This window comes from Drosophila obscura, unplaced genomic scaffold (genome assembly GCF_018151105.1).
Source record: "Drosophila obscura isolate BZ-5 IFL unplaced genomic scaffold, ASM1815110v1 contig_29, whole genome shotgun sequence".
NCBI lineage: Eukaryota > Metazoa > Arthropoda > Insecta > Diptera > Drosophilidae > Drosophila > Drosophila obscura.
The window spans coordinates 1,545,974-1,569,121 of NW_024542816.1; the positions used below are offsets into that span (position 1 = coordinate 1,545,974).

Below are 23,148 nucleotides of genomic sequence, written 5' to 3' on the forward strand. Positions count from 1 at the left end.
TTCTCCCCTTTCTGGCATGTTCTCCATGTTCCCCTTTCCATGGATCAGTCTACTATATTCTACGCCACATTCTACTTGATCGTTTTACAGGGCCTGCAGAGCAGTCGCTCTCAAACTTTCGTGGGGTGGCCTGTGGGGCTGCATTTGTGGCTCTTTTTGATTAGAAATTGTATTAATTTCTTTGGTATTTATTGGACTCATTCACCCAGCCATATTCAGCCCAATTCACCACAAAATCCAGCAGCATAGCCCCCGCCCATTGTGGACTGCCTGTCAGCTAATCGACGAGGAGCATCGGGAAATAGTTTCACCTGAAGTTTGCCGCCCTTCAGGGCTGCCCCATTGAATGCAGCCACCCATCCGGCCAACATCAATCATTGCTGTGGGGAAACCCCACCCCCAGAAAGCCCCTTTGTTTGTCCGCTCAGGAGGCTGCTGGCGGAAGGATGGCAGGCTCTGGATGCTGGCTGCCGGAGGCTCGAGGCTCGAGGCTGGCTGCTGGAGGTGTATTAATTGCAAGTGAAATCACTTTGAACTTCATTAAAAAGCAACTTAATCAAGTCAAGGCGAAGTTTGCTCCGCACCTGAGATGCCAACAGCCTCAGTCGCAGTCGCAGCCCTGCTCCAGCATTTTGCTGAATTGCCTAAAAATTATTAATTAGCTGCAATGCAATCAACCCACTCACCCACCCACCCACACTCAACAGGAAGAGTACCAGCAACAGTGCCCTAGCCCTCCCCTCCGAGTGTTTCTTTGCCTACCCCATTGCTGGTGCTCCCTTGGTCGGCTGGCTCTTAAATATTTCATATTTAATTGCGCGCGTAAGAAGCACATTTATTGCTACAACCAGCAACCCACCCACTCACAGCCATACACCCCCTTGGGGCACTTACCTGGTGATGGCCTTGCACACCCGTTGAAAATTGGCAACATTAATAAAATTAGACGCGTCTGGAGGGTTGGGATGGGGCTTGCTTTGCTATTCCCTCATTTACCATTTTTCCCTTGATTTGTGCCCCATTGCCTTTGTTCCTCCCCACTGCTCCAGGCCCCTGCTCCAGCCTCTTTTGTTTCATAAATGCTCTTTAAAATCTTATTAGTGCCTCGCCGCGCAGATCAAAAGCCTCTGCCTTAAAGCGATGTGCCCTGCCCCGCCCACACCCCTCAAATTGGAAAGAACGAAAACACAAAGAGAGTCTCCCACCCTGTAGGCATTATCCGGCGTAAATCTGGCCAGGTGGCACCGCCATGGTAAACGACACTTTGATTAGGGCTCGCATAGGCAGAGGGCAGGGGACAAGGGGCAGGGAGTCCACTGTAATCGACTCAACGAATCTGCTGCCTAGTCCCAAAAATGCCAATTTCCTGGAGCTCTTTCAAGCGTGGTGTGCAAACAATTAGCCAAAGTCTTCAATGTTGGAAATTATTCGACTTCTTCCCTGGCGATAATTTCATTGTTTAGATGGAAATAGTAAAGGATTACTATTTTGCGGGGGAGTTCTGGAACTTGCAAGTTGGAGGGACAACTTTGTCATTGAATATAAGAAATAAATTCACTCACATTTCACACTCGTAGTTCATGGAAATTGTTTTGTTTTGCATATAAATGTCTCTGCTTGCCGTTGAATTGTTTTTATCCAGTTTAAATAAAAATTACTTCTGTTTCGTGACACTTTTTAGGCCAGCAAAATGCCAAGCTTTGAATTGAAACCAAAAATGTGTGGGCAGAAAGATTTATTTCGGTATTTCTAGTGTTTGCAGCTCTTTTATTGGCTCGCCAGGGGAGTCCAGTTTGAGTCGCTGCGACTCTCACTCTCTCCGCTCACTTAATTAGGCTGTGCTTGTCCAGTTGTTGAGGGCTCTAATCTAATGCCATTTTAATTGGTTACAGTGTTAAAAGCTGGCTGCATCTGCATCTGGATCGGGCTGAGGGTGGAGTTGGACTGGCTCACACCTCTGCTGAGTCCTCCAGTGGTGGACGGACTTCTGCTGCAGACTTTGCAATGCCTGTCACAGCATGTCAATTTCAATTTGACATTTATTTTATTGTGCGTGTGGTTGAATGGGTTCAATGGGCTCAGTGGGCTTGGGTGGGTCCAGTGGGGTTGGGTGTGTTCCAGTGGGTGTTCCAGTGGGTGTTCCAGTGGGTGGCTGTGGGCTGTGGCCTGATTGCTGTTTGTGTCTGTGTGCGTAATAAGCCGCATTCGTTGATTTTAAAACCGCTTCAATTGTTGCACTCGCATTGCGATTGAATATCCATTGAAGTGGACACCCCACAGCCGCCCCCCCACAGCCCACCGTCAGCCATAAACTCATCTGTGTGTGGGTGTGTGCCTGTGCCTGTGTCTCTGTGTGTGGGTGTGTCTCTGTGTCTGTGTGTGTGCGGTCAGCAATTTGATGTTGCGTATGCAACTACCATCTCTGTCTACTGCTACGGGCAACATTTTGTGGCTTTCATTGCTGTTTTCGTTGTGGCAGAAATCCTTTTCCGTCGGATAGCGGTGACTGGGAGCTGCTGTAAGGCTGCATGCTGGCTGTGGGGGTTGGCTGAGGGTGCGGGGCGGAAGGAAAGGCAGCAGCACGCACGACTACATTGTCAAAGTTTTGTGTGTCATTATTGTGGCTGTTGGCGGTTGCCTCTCCGCCATCCGCCATCCGCACTGCTTTGTGTGTCCCATCCCGGGGGGTTGTCCGTTCATCCTGTGTCATTGCCATTGCCGTTGCCGTTGCCATTGCCGTGTTTGTTGCTGCGGGGTTATTAAAAACTTTTACCACCCACACACAAAAAGCGACTGACTCCAAGCGGACCAGACCAAAGCAGACCAGACCAGACCAGACCACACCGAATGGAAAACAGAACCGCTCCGCTCCGCTCCGCTCTGCTCCACAGCCAATGCTCCGCAGTTGACTCGTTTTCATTTTCATTGTGAATGTTAATTACTCCAGCGGTGACAACTGCCAAAGCCAAACGGGATGCGGGGGGGTATAGAGAGTCCTGTTGCTCCAGCTTCAGCCACTGCTGTCCCTTTGGCGGTGTCCTGTTTATACTTTTTCCTTTTTTTTTTTTTTTTTTTTTTTTTTTTTTTTTTTTTTCTTTTTGTTGCTCATAATCAAACTTATTTACTTTATGTGACTTTTATGAGAATTAAGCTGCATGCGGTCGCTGCCTGATGAGGATGGGCTGCTGATGCTGAATTGGCGCCGTGTGGTGGGGTGGAGTGGTGTGGGGTGTGCTGGCAACAGTTCATTAATTAGTTGTCTCCGCATGACTCATCCAGGCAGAGTTCATTGGCATGAGTGCTCATCGGCATACTATTCCCGATTTTGATTTACAAAGTGAGCTGCGTGCAGAATGAACTATCCTCTCCTGCCAACCCCTTCCAGCAATCAAGTTCATTAGTTCGGCTAAGTGCTCCCCAGTGTGTGTTCTTCTCTCTCTCTCTCTCTCTACCTGTCTTTCTGTTACACGCACTCCTGCTACCATTCCTTCTCTGCCTCTGCCTCTCGCTCTGTGTAGTTGCCTTGCCATTGACACTAAAAAAAAAAAGAAAAGGAAAACAAGTGCGAAAAACCACACGTAGGCGACACGACGCGACGCGACGTTTGAATGCAGCTGCGCCTCGGAAAATGCTGTGCCATGTGCCATGGGAGGTTGAAGGAGCCTGAAAATGGAAGGAAATGGAGCAGCAGCAATGCCATAAGCTGCACTGTAAATATTTTGATATGTTTGTATCGCCCTGTCGAGCTGTCGTCCTGTCGTCCTGTCGCCCTGTCGAGCCACGTGTTGCAGCGCTCGTGTGGCAAGCTCCCTATGCGGCCTGGCCACATCTCTCATCTCTCATCTTCATCTCATCTTCATCTCCAGCTGCCAGATGCCCGACTACAAAGTTGACTTAAAGCCAAAGGAGCCGCCTGATGTATGCTAACCTTAAGACTCTGACGTCTTGCAGCCGTAGACGAAACCCCATTGCTCCCCCACCAACGCCCAGACATAGCCGTACGTTTCTCTCTCATTGTCTTTTCGGCGGGCTCACGTGCTCACGTACGAAATAATTATAGCGCAAGTACGTGTCCCGCATTTGCGAGCAACATTGCCCCGTACGCTGACTCTGACTCCCACTCTGACTCCCACTTTGACTCCCTCTCCGACTCCAACTACAAACTGGGCGCTGAGGCCCAGACGAAACCCCCCCACCCAGCAGCCACTACGCCTCCGCATATGGCGGGGCAAACCCATTTCATTGGCATATTTATTCCTCTTTTCCTAGCCTCCTTTTACTCGTTTTTTTTTTTTTTTTTTGCGCTCTTGTGCCAAACCGTTTTTAGGCATTCTTTTTTGGAAGAACAAAGACGACGACAAAGTTGCCAAAAACAAAAAAAGAAAAAAGAGAAGTTTTTCCTTTTTTTCTCCTTTTTTTTTTGGCAGAATTTACCCTATTTTTTGTTTTTGGATTTTTTGTTCTCTGGATTTCGCTTGGGGATCGTGCTGTTGCTGCTTCTGGGCCTTCGTTAACAATTCCCATTGCTCTGCCGCCCCCTCTGCTCGGCTCTGCTCTCCTCTGCCTAAGGTCCCAGGCTCCCCGAAAAGTTTCGGGCCTCATCGCCTGGCATCATATGGCAGGGGCGCTGATTGCTTGGGAAGCCCTTCATTGTCACCAAACCCCTGGGTTGTTGTCATGTATGCGAAGGCAGCTGCGGAGAGTGGTGGGGAGACTGCCGGATCTTTATTTTAGCTGTGCTGTGCAGTGGATTGTGGCTCTGATCTGGCATTAAAAGTGGCCACCCCTGCGTATGCTTATTATTGTTGATCGCTTGTCGAATGCTTCCGGAGTGTGACTGGCAATCGTTTAGTCGTTTGGCTACCGATCTTTAATCGTATTCAATGCAACAAATAATTTAATTAATGCATAATAAATATTCAATATTTAATAGCTCATGCTGCAGGAATTATTCGCCGCTAGTTGAGCCTCTCCAATTATCTCTGCCTTGCTTGAGACGAGGATTTAGAACGGTGCCTGCCCTCCAGCTTGTGCGGGCTTCTTCAAGAGCGGCTTCAAGCGGAGCGGGTGGCTGGGTAGTCACAGCTGTTGCATTCTGAGCCTAAACTGTGCGTTTACTCAACCACAAAACGCACACGTTCCACACACACACTGCCGGCGTTAGGCGGGGGGCGGGGTCAGGCGTAGGTAGTGGCAGGCAGCGGAAGCGGAGCCAAGGCGGTAGGTGGCACGGACCAAGAGGACGCGCCCAAAACAAACTCGCAAAAGTTTGCGCCAAAAGTCCAACATATGTTGCCTGCTCATGCATGCCACGCCACGCCATGCCACGCCATGCCAGGGGAGGCTCCTCCATTAGTTCTTTCACACTCATTCTCATCCTGGTCGTAGTTGCTGCTGCTGCTGCTCCTCACTCAGTCAGTTAGTCAGTCAAGCTGCATGCCCCACACACACACACATGCACACACACAGACAAACACACATGTGTGTGTGTAATTATAACAAGTTTTCTAGGCAATTTTTCTGCTTTCGTTTTAGTTTTTCGCCTCGTTTTTGCCTCACTCCTTGCATACCCTGCCGTAGCGGGGCAATTTCTGTGAATTTCTGTGAATTTCCAACCCAAAAGTTGGTTGGCTTGCTTAAATTGTTTAATGAAATAAATGCTCGAGTATTGCTGCAAATATTCTGAAGTATTCATCGGGCGTGCAGCCCAGCAGCCAGCGGCTATGCTGGCCCCATGCTGGCCAAAGTATTCTCTTTCCTTCAACTGAAATTAAGCGAATTACCTTCAAGCTATATTTAATTAATTCCAACGAAATTTAGTGCCTAAAAATATGAACTAAAATAATAATAACTAATAATGCCGGAGTCTGTCTGGCCAGGGTATTCGAGCCTTCGCTGTGCCACAAGCAACAAAATAAAAACCAACCGACTCGAAGCTGGGCCTTTCGTTCCTTTCTTAACCCCCCCCAGGACGCCCAAGCGCCCCGCGCTGCATATTCTTGGCCAGGGCAGGGCGTTGTTGCTCTTATGGCTGTTATGGGTATCTCGGGGCTTGGAATAAGTTTTTGATAAGAAAGTTATGATGAGTTTTTCCCCTGCACTCGCACAGATGGAGGCCGGCCCGAGCCAAGCTGAGACGAGTGTGGGGTAGTGTGATGTGTAGCGGTGTGGTGTGGAGGGGCACATGTACACACAGCTGTTGATTTTGGCCAAATTAGTGCAAACACGTCTTGTTTTGAGTTGTGGGCCATGCGGCAACATGTGCAACTAATTTGCAGTTATCAAGAGTTGAAGTGCCACATGGGCAGAAGCAGAAGCAGAAAGAGAAGGAGTAGGAGGAGCATCAGCAGCAGAATGAGAATAAGAATGAAGCAGAAGCTTGAAGCGAGTGAGTTGGACATTTCCATTAAAGCCATTGATTGCCCTGCCCCACTCACAATTTCCCACTTTTCCAATGACTGCCCGTTTTACTAATTTACATTTCCGTCGTACACAAAACGGATTGGGTTGGAGCTCTCGGTACCCCGCTGGCCTGTCTGCCGACTGTCAAAAGTTTATTTATTTGACACCGAAAAAGTTGACACAGACACCAGTGACGTCTCCCCCTTGCGCCCACTCCCCCAACTGTTGGCACACGTTGCCACAGTCGTCGCAGCGGAGGCCTGAATCGGATCGGATTTATATGCCTGCCCAAAATTGGATTACAATTGAGTTGTAATGGTAGCCGTAGCAACAAAACGTTGCCCGGAAACCCATGAAGCGCTGCTTTATGCCGGGTCCGGGTACGGATATGGCTCTGTGTACGGCTCTGTGTGCCTGTGGCCTTCGTTTTGTTTTCTGTTTTCCATGTCTGAAAGTCTAGCGACGTCTTTTGAAATTTTCGCTTTTTGCATTAATTAAAACTGATTTAATTATTGCTTGTCGTGTTGCTTTTAAGTATTCCTGAGGACAGGCACAGGCACAGGCACAGGGGACAGGGGACAGGCACAGGGGACAGGTCCCTCAACAACATGATTTGCAGAGCCCAACGTCAGCATCCACAGCATCAGCATCAGCATCAGCATCAACCATCCCATTCAGCGGCTGATTGAAGCGAGAGAGCAAAGTGCTTGGGACGCAGCCCCTTGACAAGGTGAAACTTTAATTAAATATGCATCGAGTGTGCTCAAGGCAGCGGACTCTGGAGCGAGTCTGAGTCTCTGCCATCACAGCAGCATTTTCTTTGCACTCAGCACCCACTCGGCAGTTTCGATTTGTTGTTTGGATTTGTAATATGTAGACCGTAGGCTAGCCGGCCCCCCCGAAATACAGAGTAAATCCATTTGGAAAGTAGCCCAAATTAAGCCATTTGTCAGGCAACTGAATCCCAAATTAAACAGCCCAGAAAACAGAGAAAGAAGCAAAAGATGGACGGGGGGAGGAGCAGGAGCAGCAGCAGGAGGCGCAGCAGGGGGCAGCAGGAGGAGCAGGATATTATGGCCTTTGACTTGGATCGGGTGCACAATGAGTGGGAGCCGCCCTTTGAGCCGCTCATGGATCAGCTGATGATGGGCGCCCGCCTGGAGGAGGCCATCGAGGCAGCCATTTTTGAGGGTGTGCTGCCAGCCGAGGTGCTGGAGGAGATTCTCATGGAGCTGAGCATGCAACATTATCTGGCCGCTCGCAATGTGCCGCTCAATTTCGAGGTGGCCCGCCCCGAGGCGACCGCCTGGGAGGCCCAGCAGATTTATCTGAGCAATGCCCAGCGTTTGGTGCTGAGCCTGCGGCGTATACGGAACCGACACTTTGGCCTCAACTATTACGTGGACGGCGGCGACAGCCTGTTCGTGTGGAACGTGCAGATTTCGCCCGCCTACACCGGCGACTGGGGACAGGGCGATGCCTAATCTGTGCTGCGGGGCCATCCATGGGCTCTTCTATATTTGGATGTGGCGACGATGAGGCAATGTCCGGCACACAACTTTCCAGTCCAATGGGCAATTCGATTACCACCAGCCCATTCCGGCTAGTCTATTAAACATTAGCACTGCTCCATTAATTCGCATATGAAAATTCACTCCCTCAGATTAAGGTGGCGTGGGTGGTCATGGGGGGGGGTTCACACATTCCATTGCTCTCGGGCATCAATCAGGAGGAAGATGCCTCAGAAGTCGCTCCAGTCAGACATCGATGCGAGTGGCTCCTTCTGGCACTGCCATTAGCAGGCAACCGTCAGGCTGTCAGACAGTCGTTGGGGCTCGTAGCTGGCAGTTCCAACGGGTGGGCTGGGGTTGGGTGTGGGTGTGGGGCGGCCAGCTTTTGTTTTGTTCATCGAGAGCACATTTTATTGCTTTATGCGTTTAATGAAGTGTTGCCAGAGAGACAGAGACAGAGAACTGCAATCCCCAGGGGTAATGGCAGCAGCAGCAACCCTTCAGCGAAACGCTTTCACTCGGCAGACATAGACAGGCAACATATCAAACATTTCTGACAGCCTATGACGCTGCCCCTGGAGTAACTGACTCGCCGACTCACTGACTGACTCTCTGACTGACTCTCTGACTGACTGACTGGCAGACTGACGAACTGATTGATTGACTGCCACTGCCACTGGCACTGCCCTTGGCAACCATCCCCCATGCCCACTCTCACTCCCACACGCACTTGCTCTCTCGCTTGTAATGCATAAAGAATGAAGCTTAAATAAAAGTTGGGAGAGTTGGGAGATGAGAAATAGGATTAACTTGTCACACAATTGAATTTAATTTTCCATACACAGACACAGACAGACACACACAAAAGGATAGACATTGCTCCTGCCCTTCTACCGCCCCTCCCGCCTTCCGCCTACCGCCTTCTGCTTTCCTTTCTGCTTCACTTTGGGGACTCTCTCTCGCTCTCTCGCTCTCTCTCTCTGTTCCAGAGTCTGCTGCCTTTTGTGGTAATCTCGTGTCGGGGCCCGATTCGGGCATTGTAATGAAATTACACGTGCCTCAGATTTGTCAAAGCAATCAATACTCGTTGAACATTTTGTGTGCAACCTTCGATTGACTCTGCAGAGCCCCCAAAGGACACATGAACTGCGACGCTCTAGCTTGAAAATGAAACCTGAAATTGAAGCTGAATAGGAATGGGCGTAAAAAGCATTCCAAGCTGGGCTACTTGCAACTGCTGGGGATTTATTTATTCGGGGACTGCTGCTAGCCAGAGACTTTGGCAGATTTGGAAGGAAGAATTGAAGGCATAGGAAATGCTCCACAGATCACAGATTGCACATACTTTTAGCATGGTTTTACAGTTTACAGCCCCCCCAGCAAGAGGAGGCAGCCCGCAATTCGCGTTCGCATTTCATTATGCACATCATCCATCAATTAATTGACTGCATCCACCCCAACCCACCCCAGTCAGCGCATCGTTATGCCGCTCACATACGAGTGGCAGAGTACGGGGATGTACCGCTTGTCCGGGAGTAACTCTGATTAGCGAAGAACAAAGAGGGCGACGCCCCACGACGAGTGACAGAAGTTCATTAACTGTCACACAAGCAACTGGCAGCAAATGGATGTGGAAGTGGAAGTGCAAATGGATGCAGAATGGAGTTCCCATATGCTAGCACTCACCACCCCAGACATCCGCATGGGCGTGGTCCATCCAACTTAATTAAATAGCAACAGATTTGAGGTAACATTGGACGATGCTGTTGCTGTGTGTGTGGCCATGGGGTAAATCCTTTGGCCACACATCCGCCAACCGCCAACCGCCAACCGCCAACCGCCAGCCAAGTCGATGCCCAAGTCGTGGTGCACATAAAAATTTCTAATCCATTTGCCCGATACTTATGCACGCCTGCACTCGGGGGATTAATAAGTGTGGCAGCTCGCAGCTCGCAGCTCGCAGCTCGGTCTCTGCTTTTGGCTTCCACTGATGGCTAGATGGATGGATGGATGGATGGGTGCTGTGCTGTGCTGTGCTGGATATGGATTGTTTCAACCACCGTACAGCATCGTGGAGCGCCGCATGACATCTCCGCAGCCAAATCAATTTCAACTGTCAACTGTCAATCAGGCAGCAATTCAATCACGCAACGCTCTCGCTCTCGCTCTCCCCGTGTCGGCTGCCAAAACTTTAAGAAGCACAAAAAAAAAGAAAGAAAGAAGGAAAGAAAAACAGATTCTCAGCTCTGCCTGAATTATTCAAAGGATATGGAAAAGGCAGCACAGCAGCACGCCGCCATCTCAATCCCCAGACCATTATTAATGTGGTGACTCGCTCTCGCTCTCTTCCTCGCTCTCTCTCCCTCTCTCTTCCTCGTTCTCTCTCTCTCGCTCTCTCTCTCTCTGGCTGGCTTCGAGTCACGGACCAGGAGTCACAAACATTTGTTCAAGAGATTTTTCTGAATTACATCGTTAGATCGCATTGATGTTGAGCTTCAGGGTCGTGGGTTGAGGGTGGTGGTCGAGGGGTTGTTGTACACAGATTTTTATTGGTATTATTACCATTTACAAACTCGGCACTAGCTTCAAGCTCCAAGTCTGCCACACTCTGCCACACACACACTCGCATATATCCGTATATCGCATATCGCATATTGGCGGGATGGGGGGGCGTGGCTGTTAGCTAACCCAAAGTTAAACCCCACCGCAACGCAGCTCTCTTGTTGGTAAATATCACCGTCAACACACATGTCACGTATTTTGCTCGTAATTATGGCAAACGTGAGAAATTTCGTTAAGATTTTGTTGCCCCTGCCCCAGCACACACTTTTCTTCTTTTGTGGCATAATTTTGGGGCTGTCCCAGCTGGCATTTGACCCCCATTCAACGAAAGTACAGTCACCGCAATGGGACACGCATAATGGTGACCCACGACACATTTTGGTGACCCAAAAAGCACCAACGGGATGTTCATTAGCCGCGGACGAGCTGTGCGCTTGATTATCCATCATGGGGGAACACTTCACATCACTGCACATCACATCACATCAACTTTTGCTCAAACTTTATTATGGATTTCCCCGTTCTCTCTCTTTATTCTTATCCTTATCCGTATTTCTCTCTTTATTATTATCCGCATTGTGTCTGCTAGCCAAGGGCATTGAGCGCCTTTAGCTTGTCCATCAATTCGATTATCAGTGCCTGCACTCGGGCCACAAACTGCTTGATGATCTCGCGACGTGTCATCGCTGTCGCCTCCTGCTGCTGCTGCTGCGTTGCCTGGCTGGGCATGCACCAGGACAACGGCAAAAGCACTGCGAAATGGTTGAAGGGTAAAAAATGTGCACTACTTGCCGCTTGCAACACAGAGCACTTACCACAGACCAGAGCAATGAGAGTGGCTACTACTTGGCGGGACATACTGGCAGCAAAAACTGAGCGCTACGCAGCCAGTGCCCTGCCATAAATAGTCGCGAATCCATAGCCCCCATAGAGTCCTACGTGTGGGTCACACACGTAGCAGCGATTAATTTTTTGAGACAAGAATTAATGGGCCTTCAGTTGGAATTTGGCTCGCGGACATACCAGACATATCAGTGTCTAGAATTTGCGTTCTTCAACTTCGACCTAAAGTGAGTAAATAGTTGTAAAATTTCTTTGAATTTGTTGCATAATTAAAGCAAGTTGCTGGCACACTTAAAAATGCAAAAAGTGAGTAATACTATAAATAAATAAACTACTATAAATAAATATATATATAAATATATATAATATAAATATAATATATAAATATAAATAAAGCCCCCAAAGCAATTCCACAATCATATTTGTACGCTGCTCAATATAATTCCATTTAATTTCAATTTTACACAATTAATACAAAAACATTACACAAAAAGGTTGCTCAGAGAAATTTCAAGTTGGCTGCACCGCGTGCTGATTTACAGAAATTATATGCAGACTGCTCTTTCAGATGCTTCAGCCACTGAGATGCGAAATGTCGGGCAGGGGCAGGCCACTGCCGCCACCACCAGTTGCCGTCTTGGTCAGGCTGCCAATCAGCTCGCCAGGCTTGCTGACTAGTCCACCGGTGGCTCCCTGGGCGATTCCTTGGGTGGCTCCGCCGACGGCTGGACCGAGTATGTCCAGTTGGGGACGGGCTTGGCTGGCGCTCAGGTAGCAGGCTGCAAGATTAAACGAAAATTGTAGTCTGGCCTGCGATCCAATATCGGGAATAACCCACCGCACAGGATGAGGGCTACCAAGATCGTTTTGTTGAACATGTTTAGACCGAATGAAGTTATCGAACTGTTTGTCTGCTGCAAGCACCGACAGCGGCTTTTATACCCATTCGCAGTAGAACTCTCAGACCGATTAGATCACGTACGACCCCCGACAAATCTGGAGCGTGCTCTATGGCTTATTGTCTATCCCATGGGCAGGGGGTTCGGTTCGTTCTCCTACGTCAGAGGCCATCTCTGGAATGGACTGTAAAAACTTTTAAGTATTTCGTTATGTCAATTCTATGTTGGGGTTCTCTTCCTTTTTACAGGTGCTGGCTGCAACTATCCATTTTGCTGCTGTAACACCCCCCTCTCTCTCTTTCTCTTTTGGGTGCTTTGCTGTCATTACAATTCTCATTAAGCCCTCGTCACGTTTACGTTCACATTAAATTTAAATTTAATTTATAATTATCCGATTTGAGCGGTGGATCGGTGGAGAGGAGAGTGGAATGCCATGTAAATACTTAATTAAAACTCTCTGTTTTTTAATGCCGTCATTTAAACGATTTTCAGCACATTCGTCGCTAGTTATCCGAGCTAATCAGTTGCCATAATATCTGTCGGCCCTCCCACCTTTTTTGCGATTAATTTCCCTCTTTTTTTTGTATCAATGTTCGCTGCCACAATTAAAGACACTTAATGGGGCGGCTTAATGAGACAAAGTTGCCTTTACCTTTTAATCGCAGGGATGATTTGTATGGGAATTTCCGTTAAAAAAAAGGCCACCATGCCAAAAAACATTTACAGTCAATAAAAACCCATTTCCATGTATTTAATTCCGTCCCCATATTATATTCTAAATTTATTGATTATTAACTTCATTAACTTTAATGCGAAAACCTATTAAAATTTGTTGTCTTTTTTGTGGTTGTATTTTCATTTTTTTTTTACCAGCTCCTATAAGCAAGATGATTCTGGATACAATTTCTGCCACAAAATCTTTCTAACTATCAACAAATAAAATCTACAATATTCCCAGTCTAGGCGAACGGTATATTTTGGTAAACTTTTAAAGCCCTAGAATTTAATGAAATAAACAAGCAGTAGGGGTTTATTTATTAAAAAACTTGCAAATGTACACGCAATATTTTTTATTTATTTAATAGTAAAAAAATTTGTTTATTTTATTATTTTTTTTTTTATTTATTTAATAACGTGCAAAATGAACACTCAATATTTTATTAAATAGAAACAAATAACAAAAAATTGTTAATTTATTATTTATATTTTTATTTATTATATTTATTTATTTATCAAATAATTTGCAAAATGAGCACTAAGTATTTTATTTAATAGTCCAAAAATTTGTCTACAGATGGTCATGCCCCCAGAACCCGAACTTATGTTATGTGGTAGACTAACGTTAAGCCATATTTTAGCTTATATGTACATATGTAAATACAGCCATGTGTTTAATATTAGGAACAGACCTACTAGCAATGCTCCAGCCGTTGTCCCTCTCTACTGGAATGAAACGACTATAAGTGATATAATGGGTGCCCAAAATCAGCTCACGGCGAAGCACTCACCAATGCTCACAAACAAAAACACAAATTCCAATAAGGAAAGAGTGCAAGCTCGAAGAAAAGACAACAACAAAATCATAACAAGAGTCGGGGCTAACAGCAATCAGAGAAGAGACAAAACCGGTTCTTGCTGGACGCATCGCATGCACACAAAGTTGTTTGCATTTGTTGGGCTTTCGGTGTGCTGGCACACAGCACAAAGGGAGAAATTACAAAACAAGAGAGCTCGAGGAGAGGGCCAGGGCAGCCCTGCGTTATCTTATCTTCATGCATGTCTAAACATGTCCAAACGATCGCTTGCAAACCCGTTTTGCTAGTCGTTTTGCAGTGATTGATCATTTTTTGCGTAGAGCTCGTGTTAAGCATGTGCGAAATAAATATAAATATAAGTAATATTGCTCTGAAATATTGCCAGTAAGTAGTTCTAGTTCAAAGCCAAAAACATTACTAAAATAAAATTTAAATATTCAGGTTGGGTAAGGGAGTGCAGTGCAGTGCCTTGCGACGGCAAGAAATACTAAACCTCCACAAAAATGGATTAATATATCGAAAAATAGCAAACAATTTGTTTCAGGGCTGTATCCAATGGGACATATAATAATATAATATAATATAATATAATCATAAATATAATATATATATAATATAATATATAATATTTAGGTACACATCTGTACGTTGTTGCTTATCTTTTCTATTGAAGTTGAAGTCTACATATACAATAAATGGGAATAAAACAGTTTTAAATTATTTATACATTTTTGTAACATTTTGTCGACGAATAACGTAACCGCAGTATGGAATTACCCATAAAAAATATACTGGTTTTATAATCATAAATGAGCAGTCCAAGCGTGGATTTGTTTTTGCAAAAAAAAAATGCTGCAGTGTGGCAGGAAAGTGGGTGAAAGTAGGCGTTGCTCTCCTATGAGTCGTTCTGTTTATAGAACTTAATTATGCGAAACAAAAGAACAAAACATAACAGTAAAATGGCAGCTGTGTTTTATTCTTTTTGCTTATTTGCAGGCACAGGCTTTCTCTTGTACGTGTTACAGCCTCCAAGGACTATATATATGTATTCCCTACATCCAACTGCAGTCAGACTCCCCTGCCTCTGGCACATTAAGCAATCGAAATAGTTTATTTTTGTTTGTATTCTGCTCAAGATGTTGGCCAAGTTTACGTGACTGCTGCATTTGGCGGAGCCGTGCAGCGGTCTAATCGAATGCAGTGCAATGCATCCGGCAGACAGACAGACATATGGGGCAGGGGGCAATCAGCCAGACATATGCAAAACTGATGGCAACAAGTGAGTGCAGCTTCCGGGCATCAGCTGTAGAGCTGGCCAAGACGTCATCAGTGAGAGAGTGAGAGTGAGAGCGAGAGTTTTTGTGGCAGCAGCATCGACAATTGGTAGATTGGCATCTGGTTGGTGGGGGGGCTGGGGGGAGGAAGACATGATAAGTTAATCGGCAATCGCACGTACGGACCACACGTTTCCGGACGTGGCTTGTGTGTTGGCATCAATATAAAAATGAACGAGATGCGGACTCTGAAAATCAGTTCAATTAACCAAATTTATAGAGCACTACACCCCAAGACACACACGAGAGACAGCACAGACAGCAGGCAGCAGCATCAGCAGCCCACGAACCGCAGGCTAATTAAGGAAACGAAACGAATCGAAACGGAAAGCTGTTCGCACGGCGAGAATAGTCTTCAACCCACACGCTGACGATGCCGGCGACACGTAGACATTTAATTGCACTCGTTGTGGTGACAACATTAGGTAATTAGTGGCCGCCGTGCGTGTGCGTGTGCTTCAGCTAATTGATTCCAAATCCGAATCCAAATCTGATGGTGTCTCTTGCCCCCACAGCCTGCCAGCTCTGTGCCGCCCAGAACTCCACGTTTCTGGCCACAATTTTCAGCTCGAACAACACGCTAGAGACGACAAACGGGACGCGCCACAACGAGACGATCACGATCAACATCAGCGAGGTGATTGCCGCCGCTGAGGCGGAGGCAGGCACGGATACCACCACACCAGATCCGGCCACGGCAACCACGGAACCTGATACCAGCACCGAAACATCTAGCACGTCCCCAACAACAACGACAACCACAACAGTCACTTCATCCACATCATCCACATCCAGCACACAAGCAACTACAGCTGCCCCAACCACCGAAGAATCATCCACAGCTGCAGTGCAGACAACAACGACAGACACTGCAAATGTTACTGCCACCACACAGCCAACAGAAGCCACAACAACAACAGCCCCACAAGACACGACAACCATTGCATCAGACCCATCCACAACCACACAAGACACAGCTACAACCACTCTGTCGAGCACAACCGCAGAGCCACTCATAACCACAGAACTAACCACAGCCGCTCAAGAAGCCACAACAACAAGCACACAATCATCGATAACCACAGAAGCCACAAACATTACAGATTCAACGAGTGCAACAGCTGCAACGACTGCAACAGCTGCAACGACTGCAACTACAACTACAACGACTGCAGCAGATACAACAACGAGTAGCAGTGATGCAGCGAGTACCACCGATGCAACCACGCCGCTGGCCTACACCGTGTACACAATGGAACCCTACGCGGCCATCGTCTATGGCACAAAGTCACGTAGGCTGCGCAAGGGTCGCCGCGGTGGCCGCAAGGGAAGGAAGCCGCGTCGCCGCACCACCACAACCGAGGGACCAGGAGGGACCACCACCAGCACCACCACAACGACCACAGCCAGAACCACCACGATCAGCAATGATCTGAGCGAGGACTACGATGATGGTGGTGTGGCCAATAGCGTGCTGGAGCCGCAGCTCGGTCTGCCCCTCGATCTGGGCAACATTCACAATGTGCGCATTTCCCAATAAGGGGGAACGCCCAACGAGACTGAGAAAGCTTTTCTTTTCGCATATATTTTCACAAAAAATACACAAAATATTTTAAAACTATTTAAAAGACTTGGAAACTGCGACTGCAAATGTGACAGTGTCACAGTGTCATAATTGCAGCAGCACTTACTCGTAACTATCAATGAGCGTGACTAAAGCGAGATCACTAATGGTGCGACGAGAATTGAACTCAGTACAGTAAACACCTGTGCCAAGGGGCTATCTTCTAGAAGGGGCTATAGCTCCGGCTAGAAACAGCAAAAAATAAGAAATATAATAAACTAGTGCCAGTAACGAGTAACGAGTAACGAGTACCTGCCCCTCACAAGGAGCAACCGTTGACAGAGTCACGACAGCAACAGTCGACACGGGGTGGGGGGGAGTAGAAAAACTCATAAAACACCAACGGACAAACAGACGACTAAACAGTTGGTGTGCAATTAATTTAGCCAAACTATTTGTTCAACACAAACACCCACCAACACCCACACCCACACACAGGACTCCCAACTGCTGCCACACGAGGCGCACTAAGCAAATACAATTTAACTTCCACTTTCAACACATCAGGGGCACAGCCAGCCCCACAGCCAACCCCATAGACAGCCCCTTTTCGGACAGCCACTCCAGCCATGATAATGACCAATACCAGAGCCAAGTCAATTAGTAGCGCCTGCTCTGGAGTCCAGGGTTACAAATCTTGGCAAATCGTGGCCAAAAGTCTGCCCCTGCTGAACCCACATTAGGAGTAATGCACTGGCTAATCAGAGTGACAGCTGGCCGGGGGGGGGAAGAGCCAAAGAAAAAGAGAAGACAGGGTAAATCCGTAGAGAATGCAGGGAGACTGCAGAGAAATGCCACGGGGCAGCAAGAGAGAAGCAGTCTGCTAGGGAAGCCAAAGAGAATGTCACAAAATACCCATAGGGAAGAGAATCCAGATGAACCCAAAGAGAACTGAGGGGGAAACCCCAAAGAGGAGTCTGAGGACACCCAGAAAGAACGCCAAGGAAACCCAGAGAGTTGTCAGAGGAACCCAAAGAAATGTCAGGGCAGCAGGACACAAACAGAGACTACAGCATCCGCAGATAATCCAGAGGCCAGGGTATAAGCATGGGCTGGGCTGGGCTGAGGTCAGTGCATTGAACCGAGCCCTGCATGGGAACGGCTGTGGCACGGAGCGGTACGGGTATCATGGCAGTCCCCAAATATGCCGCGAGCTTGACAGATTGCCGAATGAATGCACGTGCTTATCATCTGTTGGGCACGTGCTCGGAGCTGCACAGCTCTGGTCTGCTCTGCTCTGCTGTGCAGGTTCGTTCTTTCGGGTTATAAGTAGCCAAGAAATTGGCTTGGACCAGACAGAAGTCGAAACGGAGCGAGTGAGATCCAAGGGAACATGCTAAGATTTGGCCAAAAACTGATGCTGCTGCTGGTGGCCTTCGTGGGTAAGTGGCACGGGGAGACGCGACAATATCCCATTCTCATTACTGGATGGGCCTTCTTGCAGCGCTGCAGACCGTCCATGGGTGGCTGGTGAAGCTGCCGAAGCTGGAGAGTCTCGTGGAGAAGCTGGAGGAGAAGAAGGAGAAGGACCTGCGCTGGCTGGAGGAAAAGAAGCTTGATTTCCTCAATTTCTTCAGCGCCAAGGAGGAGGCCAAGAAGGAGAAGAAGGAGGACGAGTGGGACAAGTTCAAGCAGTGGTGGGAGGAGAAGAAGGAGAAGGAGCTCAGCTTCTTCGAGACCAAGAAAGAGAACAAGCTGGACAAGCTGGCCAAGAAGGCCAGCAAAAAGGGAAAGCCAACGCCGAGACCCTGTTGCTATGGCTATGCTCCCGAAGAGCAGGAGCAGACCACTTTAGGCTATCCCGCAGAGGAGGAGGAGGAGGAGCCATACCCAGAGTCCGAGGAGGCGACTGAAAGGCCCTGCAAGCAGAGCTATGGCAACAGTAAGGGCCCCAAGGAGTACCGTCCAAGCAGCTACGATGTGAGGGATGACTCCGCCGAGGGCATACGATACTTCACCTGAGCGACGACGAGTCTCGAGTCTTGCTAATTGGCTTGGATATTTATTATTTTATTATTTATTGTGTGTTTGTGTTTGTTTCCTTCCTTTTTACATAATTACATTTTTAATAAATATAATTAAAATTCCCATAGTCGAACGCCCTTCAGTTACACTTTCAATTGGTTTTTTTTTATGTCTTTTCAGTTTCCCCTCTGCCATGGGCTTCGGTTTTGGAGTGTGGGGTGTGGGGTGCGGGGCTTGAGGTTTTTCTTGCGACGCCTTGCATATCATTTGCATATAAATTGAATTCCCCGGCTCTGTTCGGTTTGGTGTCTTGCCCTCTTGCCTAGGATTCGTGTAGACAGCCAATATTTTATACATTTTATGTACACACACATCCATGTGGGCATACGTATGTTTATCTGTGGGTATCTGCCTGTTTGATCCATCATACCACATACCGATGCGCTTGGCATCCGTATCCGCCGTCGCAGTCGCTGCTACTGCCGCTGCCGCAGCCACATTCGCGTCCTGTCAGCGACACTTCATCTGAGCTGTCAGTCGGTGGCTCGGCAGGTGGCAACCCAATGACACATTGCGCCCATTATTTGCATAAAGCGTTGGGGCATGGCGCGAAATCGGTCTCCGGCCCCGGTCCGATTCGGCCCAAAGTGGTTTATCCTGTCATGCCGCCCACTCGTTCGGTGAGTGGAGTGCGTCCCCTGGCCAGGGGTGAGTGTGTGGTGTGTGGTGTGGTGTGGCGTGGCGTGGCATGCGCTAAGAATCGGATTCTGCTCTAGAGATCTACAGTTTCGCTTTTGAAATGAATCGGGAGAAGCAAGAAAATATTTTCCCATGTTCCATGTTCCATTTCAGACCTTGGATTCCAAATTACACAATTCCATTCCCAGCGAAGCACAGCATTTGCAATGATTCCATTCCATTCCATTCCTTGCCGAACAGTTTTCCATTTCATTTCTAAATATTTCAATTCTTGCCCTTAAATTCCTTGACTTGTTGACTAACTTTTTGGGATATTGGAACGCATGGAATTGAACCATCAACTGAATCTGCTTCTGCCTCGCATAGATTATGCATGCCCCATGGGTGAGTTTTGCGTAGCGCAGCTGCTTGTTCGGGTTGCATTTATGTTTGCAGCTCATTCGCTGCTCTCTGTCGATGCCATGACATGAAAAAGCTTTCCCAATACCAACCAGAAACCCCCACCCCCCCCAGCTTTGGGCGAAGCTAGTGCAAAATTTGAACACACATAAAAAAAAAAATCTGCGTGAAAGAAAAGCCAGCCTCGAGGCTTTGCATACCCCTGCAAATGGTTCAATTCACAACTAGAAACTAGAGAACACATCTGGAATTATGTACACACTGGGCAGTATTTACTGGCAAACCACTGACTGGTCAAGGCCGTAATACTCTCTGGTTGATTACCCGAAAAGGGTACCAAATCCAGCAGAGTGCACACAAAAAGCACTGCCAGACACATCTGGCCCAATATGCACTCCCATATACATATATACCTATCCATATATGGATATATACATATATATACTTATGGAAGTATGTATGTGTTTACATATTTGTGTGGCCCATTGCTAATACTCGTAGTAATCATAATAATAATTCGAGTTTTGGTTTATATTCGTTTGTTGATTTGATGCTGAGCAAGCACAAAATTTTGTGGCCCGAAAGCATTTCATGGTTTTGTGAGCACTCTCACCTCTCCACTGCTCTCTCTTTCTCTCTCTCCTCTCAGTCTCTATTGCTCTCTTCCTCTCTGTGTTTCTGCATAGGTATCTGTAGCTGTATCTTTGTTTGTGTGTTTGTGTGCGTGCAAATATTTCCGCTGGTTGATTCAATTGAGGCACTTTATGAGCAGCAGCAGCAGCAGCATGGGGCATGGAGCATGGTGCATGGTGCGTGGGGGGGGCATGGAGGGGCATGGGGCACCTATGCCATGAAATGTTGATTTGGCCATTGAGTCGAGTGCCGGCTGAGAGCAATTAAAATCCAGTGCAAGCTTTGCGGCGCCACTCGCTTTCCCTTCTATGGCAGCATTTTGCTTTCTGCTTGTGTATATTGATCTGCCGATTGGCTTGTGGAATACTTTTGGGGATGGCATCCCCCCGTTCGCCATTCAAAGTGTGTACCCCGGCCCCACACAGCTAATCAAAAGAAAAACTACAAAGAAAAACTATTATTATTATTATTTTCGAATTGTGATTATCGGTGGTGGTGGTGGCCTGTCCTTTGGGGGACTTGGGGGAATCGAGTGTAATTGCAGTGGACAAAAACCCGGATCAGAGCAGTGGGGAAACGTACCGTACCCAAAAAAAAACTTTGCCATCCTTGAGCCAAGCGGTTGTCTGTTTCTTGCCTGTTTTTCCTCCATTTGATAGCCCAATTTTCTTTCATTGCCTGCCACAGTTACATTTACAGATACAACAAAGATACACAGCTCCAGGAGCTCCAGAGCTCCAGAGCTACATGGCAGGGGGGGCTCAATCTTGTTAATTTCACCCCACTTTCTATCTGTCTGTCTGTCTCTCTGCCTGACCGTCTGCTTTCTTTCCAGACACTTACCCCAGCCCTCGGTGTACTCCCTTCCCGATTGTATATCGCAGTCTCCCGACTATTTGTCTCTCTGTCTGTCTGTCTGTCGCTCTGTTTGGGGTTATGCACGCATATTGGGTGGGTTTTTCCTGCTACTTTTTTTTTGCTCGCTTTTCTTGGGGGTTTTCTTTTTTTTTTTGGGGGTTTTCTGGCGGTCCCGTAATCGCAATTAAGATAATCAAAAAAGTTTTGACAGTGGACTGTCAGAGCGAGTGCGAGTGGAGGCTTCGTTTTTACTTTCTTCCGCAAAAGTCGGCAAAGTTTTTTTGTTCTCCCCCTCCACCCTTTGGTTTTGGCCTGTTGTTGGTTCTCTTATATTTTTTTTTCTTGGGCGGGGGGTGTGTGGGCATGCCGCAGTGTATGCTGCAAGTTTTTGCGGGAATCTTCGACAAGTCCAAGACCAGGTCCAAGACCAGGACGTCGTTGGGCTAGTTGGAAATCAACTTTTTGCTCGGGTCAAAAGTTTTTCAGGGTTGCTGCTGCTGCTGCTGCTGCTGCTGCTCCACTGTTGCATGCTTTTTCTTGTTGCATGCCCCTGTGGCCATTATCTGAGGCCTTTTTTGCAGCAACAACAGCAGCAGCCTGCATCCTGCAGCCTGCAGTTGAAGTCCAGCCGCTCAAGTTTTTTTGGCCTGAACTTCGGGGAGGGTTGCAGAGCGGAGGCTGTGCTGCTGAGGCTAAAGTTTTATTGCTTTGGATGAGCGGAAATTGGTTTCCAGCTTTACTTATGATGATTATAATGATGATAACTATCACGATAATACGCGCGATGATGATGATGATGACCGACCCCCGACCGACAATTAGCAGAGTGCGCCGCGGAATCAAATCCAATCCAATCCAATCACAACGAGACGCGTCCAGGCTGCCAGGTGAATGGCATGCCAGGCCCCCGATACGGAAACGCCATTTAGTTCGACAAACAAAGCAACATCCGGCATGCGGATGTGTGCGGATGTATGCGGATGCGCGCGAATGTGCAGAGCAAACCAATCGAAACGAAAGGCACTCGACAAAACGGCGAAAAGGGAAAAGGGAAAGTCGAATGCGACCCAACTCAAGAGGCAATGGGCACGGACGGGCGTCGAGACAGGCCCCACGGACAGACAAGTGTGTCAGTGACAGAGAGAGAGGAGAACAAGAAAAAGAGAGAGAGGGACAGAGAGGGAGAGAAGAGAGACGCAGCAAGAGAGTTAGATGGATAATATGATACAAGTGGTCTGTGAACAGAGGGCAGACACCCGAATTACAACCAAAATGAAAGGAACTGCAACAAACCGATGCCTGGAATACCCTCAACGAGCTACTCGGAACTGTCCCTGGAGCCAATTCTACACCTGGCACCGTGGCAACGTGGCTGTCGTGGCACACATGATTTTACATATGTATATTAACAAGAGGGATTCCAGGCATATAACATTTTAATTACAAAAAAATGGCGACTGGTAATTGTTCGACTTTGGATGCGACAAAACAAAGCAAAGATTGATATGCAATACGTCTGTAAATGCAAAGCAGTTCCATGGACTAGATGCTAGCGGGTATATCTTCAGTTGGGGTCAGTCTGCACGTTTGCCGCATAATTTATGCAAACTAAAATTTCCACTTGAACATTTCATTCGCAATCTTATCGGGCAAGGCAGATCCAACAGCACAGCTCAGCCCTTGCCGGTCTTATGGTTCGTCCCCCAGTCCCCAGAAATTAAGTGGAACACAAATTTCTTGTCCACTCCGTTTGGACGGACCGGACGGACAGTCGTGCAGTTGGAGCGAGGGACAGCAGACAGTACTTGGCATTATTTATGGCTTCCTCTTGGTCTCGGGCGCTTTGTTGCTCTCGCTTGTTTCTCAAGGAGTTTTCTGGCATGA

At 47.6% G+C, this 23,148-nt stretch overlaps 4 protein-coding genes across 4 annotated transcripts; 2 read left to right on the top strand and 2 right to left on the bottom strand.

The window, feature by feature from the left end:
• Positions 1–11,042: 11,042 nt before the first annotated feature.
• On the bottom strand, positions 11,043–11,393 carry LOC111076074. The gene is made up of 2 exons (XM_022369676.2): positions 11,291–11,393; positions 11,043–11,227 (listed from the first exon to the last, which is right to left on the bottom strand). The coding sequence occupies exons 1-2, from the start codon at positions 11,331–11,333 to the stop codon at positions 11,061–11,063; spliced, it is 210 nt and encodes a 69-aa protein (XP_022225368.2). The 5' UTR covers positions 11,334–11,393; the 3' UTR covers positions 11,043–11,060.
• Positions 11,394–11,743: 350 nt separating this feature from the next.
• On the bottom strand, positions 11,744–12,232 carry LOC111076065. The gene is made up of 2 exons (XM_022369662.2): positions 12,157–12,232; positions 11,744–12,097 (listed from the first exon to the last, which is right to left on the bottom strand). Exons 1-2 carry the CDS (start codon positions 12,194–12,196, stop codon positions 11,892–11,894), a joined length of 246 nt encoding a protein of 81 aa, XP_022225354.2. The 5' UTR covers positions 12,197–12,232; the 3' UTR covers positions 11,744–11,891.
• Positions 12,233–15,370: 3,138 nt separating this feature from the next.
• Positions 15,371–16,935, top strand: LOC111076064 (cell wall protein DAN4). Its single transcript, XM_022369661.2, has 2 exons — positions 15,371–15,511; positions 15,602–16,935. Exons 1-2 carry the CDS (start codon positions 15,460–15,462, stop codon positions 16,624–16,626), a joined length of 1,077 nt encoding a protein of 358 aa, XP_022225353.2. The 5' UTR covers positions 15,371–15,459; the 3' UTR covers positions 16,627–16,935.
• Positions 16,936–17,996: 1,061 nt separating this feature from the next.
• LOC111076072 (protein PXR1) lies at positions 17,997–18,736 on the top strand. Its single transcript, XM_022369674.2, has 2 exons — positions 17,997–18,092; positions 18,155–18,736. Exons 1-2 carry the CDS (start codon positions 18,044–18,046, stop codon positions 18,670–18,672), a joined length of 567 nt encoding a protein of 188 aa, XP_022225366.2. The 5' UTR covers positions 17,997–18,043; the 3' UTR covers positions 18,673–18,736.
• Positions 18,737–23,148: the final 4,412 nt, after the last annotated feature.